The sequence below is a fragment of the Sinocyclocheilus anshuiensis genome, unplaced genomic scaffold, assembly GCF_001515605.1.
Source record: "Sinocyclocheilus anshuiensis isolate Anshui unplaced genomic scaffold, SAMN03320099.WGS_v1.1 scaffold778, whole genome shotgun sequence".
Lineage (NCBI taxonomy): Eukaryota > Metazoa > Chordata > Actinopteri > Cypriniformes > Cyprinidae > Sinocyclocheilus > Sinocyclocheilus anshuiensis.
In genome coordinates, this window is record NW_015544177.1 from 43,451 (window position 1) to 48,344 (window position 4,894).

The following is a 4,894-nucleotide window of genomic DNA, read 5'->3' on the forward strand; positions in this document are numbered from 1 at the left end:
TATATATACAGTATATATATATATATATATATATATATATACTGTATATATATATATATATATAATTTTCTTTTGGTGTCAGTAAGATTTTATTTTATCATTATTATTTTTATTTTATATTAGCTTTATATTAACAACATTTTCAGCAAGGACACATTAAATCGAATAAAAGTGACAGTAAAGACATTTATAATGTAACAAAAGATTTGTATTTAAAATAAATGGGGTTCTTTTGAACTTTCTATTCATAAAAGAAATCCACAAAATTATTAAACAGCACAACTGTTTTCAACATTGATAATTTCAGCAAATCAGCATATTAGAATGACTGGAATTCAGCTTTGCAATCACAGAAATAAATTACATTTGAAAATATATTGCAATAAAAAACGGTTATTATAAAATGTAATATTTCACAACATTACTGTTTTTTGTTTAAATAAATGCAGCCTTGGTGAGCATAGGAAACTTTTTCTTACTGACCCCAAATGTTTGATCAGTAGAATATTTTGTCTTATGCTCTGTTGTCACTGTCTTGATTTAGTTAAATTGTGTATTTTATTTTATTTTGATATATATTTTTTATTAAATACACAGCTGCCTTTTTAATTTGTGTGAACTATCCTTTAAAGGCACAATATGTAATTTTTCGCCGCTAGAGGGCGCATATTCAAAATAAACAAGGAGACAAAGGCATAGTGTGGAATCATGGGAGTTCATCTTCAGTCTTCATCCCCACAGCCGATGCAATCCGACGGGACTCGGGCAGAAATCATGTTCATGGATGAGCTAATGATTTATTAACGTAGTAGAATGAAGCAGAGTGAGGCTGAAAGCCGTCGAAGTGAAACGAGGCCGCTGAACGAGCGCGACACACGGCTCGAAAGCAGCGGAGGTTTTATGATGCCACAGTCGACCGCTTCCACTCCTTCCGGTCGTGCGTATGTGGGAAAAAAAAGCAGCGCTGTTTTATCATACTAGATACTTTTGAAAGTTCTGTTATAATGCTACTCTGTGCGGTCGTCACCTGTCTAATAAAACGCATAACATATTAAATCGTCTTTGGTGTTTCGAGGAAATCGAGGGTGTATGACGTCATTGGCAGGCGACACAATGACACTATGGACACACTCCGTGTCACTAGTTAAAATTGCTTATTTCTCTGGATTTAAACATTCTTCGAAACATTTGGGATAATGCAAGTACAGCAAAATATATAACACTGTTCTAGTGGTTTTTGGATATTTTAATAAAAAGATCGTACATATTGTGCCTTTAAGTTCTTTTCTTTGGATATCTGAAACCTCCGGGTTTTAAAATGCTGTTATATTGTCTCTCTCACCGATAACACAGGAGCACTGAGAGGCACCACACTCATGTGAACACAGTCCCTGCGTGCCCAGGTACGGCGACACCACCTTCTGAACGAGAGACTCCAGCTTCAGGTATTCTTCACTCACACCTTTGGATTCATGAACCCCCTGTAAGATGTGAAGATGACATATCACTTTGACTCTATCCCTTTTGAAATATTAATTACTGTCATTTTAGTTGAGACGCACAAGGTCTATGATTAATGTCTCACTCAATATGACACAACTGCTGAAATCATCGCAAATGACCCGTCTTGAAGTCTCTATGTTATAATCTCTCATGACAGTATGGCTGGATCTTTCACATGATCTAAGCGGATTTACTTGCAGTCCATGCGTACCTGTAACACCAAAAGCATCTGGATGATGGAGGGAGGGAAACGGGCTCGCGGTCTGGACAGAGCCTCCTCTAGCTTCATGTTAAGGGTGATGGTGTTTCGAAAGTGCAGCAGGGCCAGCTGACGCACCGATGGCTCCTTGCCCTGAGATGCCATGAACACACACAACGATTCACACACCACTGCTGTAACTGATGTCTGACCAGTTATTTCACAGAATGACTAGACTGTACCTGGACGGGGTGGAAGATGGCTTGAAGCATAGTCAGAACATCACAAAAGAAAAAGTCCCATGTCTCAGCCAAAGAGTCCAATAACTTCTGACCTATTTTCAGCCAGAAGAAAAACAGTTTGTATTGTTTAGATACTAGTGAAATACTGTGTAATAACATTAAAATTAAAAACATTTTTTTAGGAATGTGTTTTGTCTTTAAAATGGGAAGGGTATACCTTCATAAAACCTTATTTTGTCCCATAAAATGACCATGCCTTTAGTTAAAAGCTGATTCTGATAATGAGAAAAAAAGGGAAAGACATGTTTTTTTTTTGTTTTTTTAATTTACATATTAGAACAAACACATCTCTGGAAAAAAATTCTTACCTGGAGGTATTCTGTAAAGAACGAGCCCAGCTCAGTTTTCAATAGCTGCCTGATAAAATAAAATATTATAACATTTAAACACATTGAAATATGTTTCTGAAGAGAAATAATTATACCTACATATAGGAGAAATTTGACTTAAAATGACTGGCAAGAAAATATTCCAAAAAGGTAATTATTTATTTATAATATATTTTTTTCAATATAATTTATATACAACATACACTACCATTCAAAAGTTTAGGGTCGGTAAGATTTTTTAAATGCTTTTGAGAAGTCTCTTAAGCTCACCAAGACATTTATTTGATAAAAAAAAAAAAAACAGTAAAAACAGCAATATTGTGAAATATTATTACAATTTAAAATAACATTTTTTTTAATTGATATATATTTTAAAATGTAATTTATTCCTGTGATGCAATTTTCAGCATCATTACTCCAGTCTTCAGTGTCACATGATCCTTCAGAAATCATTCCAATATTCAGATTTATTGCTCGAGAAACATTTATTGTTTTTTATCAATGTTGAAAACAGTTGTGCTGCTTAATATTCTTGTGGAATCTGTGATACATTGTTTTTCAGGATTCTTCAGGATTCTTTGATGAATGAAAAGAACAGCATTTATTTGAAAAGTAATTATAATTTTTATAAGCTTTTATCAATTGAATGCACCCTTGTGGAAAATAAAAAGTATGAATTTTTATTTAAAAAAAACAAAAACAAAAAAAACTTACCGACCACAAAGTACTGAATGATACAACTGATTATAATATATTTTGTATGAAAGCACCAGTAATTGTACATTTTTGCATTATTTTCTTGAGAATTAAGCACATTTCCCCCCAAATTCTTATAAAAGAAATGCTAAAAAAAGACATTATTCATACAACTATTTGTACATCAAAATAGTACTATTATCATTACTATACTCAATTTATGCCGAATATGTTTTTTAATTCACTGTGTCCAGAAGGATTTTCATTAGTGCATCATAATGAGATACATAGAGAGACAAACACTGAAAATAATGAGACTCACAACCAAACTTAACAGTAAAATAATGCAGATGCATTACAGTAATGAGAATGAGGGGGAAATGTGCTTAATTCTGATAAAAAATTATGTAATATCACAATACAAAATAAAATCTTAATGGTAAAAAAAATAAGCTTAATTTTCTTGATGCAAAAAATACTTATTTTTTTACATTTGATTTTGGGGTGAAATATGATGTGGGTATATTTTCTTAGCTGGGATGTTATTGCTTCACAGTTTTTCTCGTAATAGTTACATAATAGTGGACTGAGGCTCTGCGTCCTCTCACAACTGTTCTGTGCTGATAATGTGAAGCCTTAGACCACAGCTGCCAACGTTTACATTTGAAACACTGCCAACAGTTACCATTATAGTGAAATTAATAATTCACAAACCTACCCTCAGTTTTTCATAAAAATAAACAAAAGAACACAAAAACACATTAAAAACAACATACCATGCTGTTTTTCCTCACCTCACGCCTTCATTGAGTGTATAGAGTTCGTTGTCCGCCAGTCCTTTCTTTTGGAATACAGCAATAACTGCGTTGTGAATGCTACAATAAATCACACAGACGTGAAATTACATTTCAGTTTATGACACTTATTGACATGCGCTGCGCACAAAACCCACACTAACCTGTTCCATGTGGCATTAGGCCCTGATCCTCTCTCCTCCAATGAAGCCTTTTCATTTTTCCCCAGCTGACTCAGATTTGGAGACCTTACCAACTTCAACCGGTACAGAGTCCTCATGGTTCAAACAGAGGGATAAAAACACGGTTCAGTTAGTCCAGAATAGCAACAACAAGTGAGAAGGGGAGGAGCTGGAAAGATGCAGCTACAGACGTGAAGGGGAAGAAACTAGGGTTTTATTGTTGAGAAACCAATTTCCTTCCTTCTAACATTACATTCCCATCCTTTCCTTAGTCTCTCTCTCTCTCTCGCTGTCAAACACTCACGCACACCCACAAAAATAAACCAATCGTGTTTAATAGTTATGCAACAAAAACTCCCTTTCTTTCTCACTCCCAGTGCAAGGGAGTGACAACCTGCTCCTCCTGTGTGATGTGAGCTGGGTTTAAATATGCATATATTTCAAAGCACTCAAACTTATGATTTTTACCTGGAGAATGATTTAAAAAAAATATATAAAAAAAAATGTAAAAGATATATATATATATATATATATATATATACACACTGAACAAAATTATAAACGAAACACTTTTGTTTTTGCCCCCATTTTTCATGAGCTGAACTCAAAGATCTAAGACTTTTTCTATGTACACAAAAGGCCTATTTCTCTCAAATATTGTTCACACCCGGCCGTTATCAGAGTCAGTCAGCGCTGTGCGTGTGTTGTTTTGTAACTTTCCACTTGTAAAATTAGGATGAAAAAAGTGTGAGTTGGTAATTTGAAATAAGGTGGAAAAAAAAAACAAAACACGAGCGACGTCATCAGAAGCAGGCAGGGTGGGCGGAGTTAATGCACACGCACGGTGATAATGGATACCTTCATGAGTGATGGGTTATTATTGATTATT

The 4,894-nt window shown here is 34.3% G+C and overlaps 1 protein-coding gene across 2 annotated transcripts in view; it reads right to left on the minus strand.

Annotated features, from left to right (window-relative positions):
- The window catches only part of LOC107696248 (proline-rich protein 5-like), a 13,731-nt gene that overhangs the window by 4,044 nt on the left and 4,793 nt on the right, over window positions 1-4,894 (minus strand). For both annotated transcript variants that reach the window (XM_016496501.1, XM_016496502.1), the window contains exons 3-9: window positions 3,988-4,098; window positions 3,824-3,904; window positions 2,313-2,361; window positions 2,162-2,219; window positions 1,945-2,036; window positions 1,715-1,855; window positions 1,343-1,481 (exon numbers count right to left, since the gene is read on the minus strand). In XM_016496501.1, the coding sequence (XP_016351987.1) occupies window positions 1,343-1,481; window positions 1,715-1,855; window positions 1,945-2,036; window positions 2,162-2,219; window positions 2,313-2,361; window positions 3,824-3,904; window positions 3,988-4,098 (671 nt within the window). The remainder of the gene's footprint in view (window positions 1-1,342; window positions 1,482-1,714; window positions 1,856-1,944; window positions 2,037-2,161; window positions 2,220-2,312; window positions 2,362-3,823; window positions 3,905-3,987; window positions 4,099-4,894) is intronic.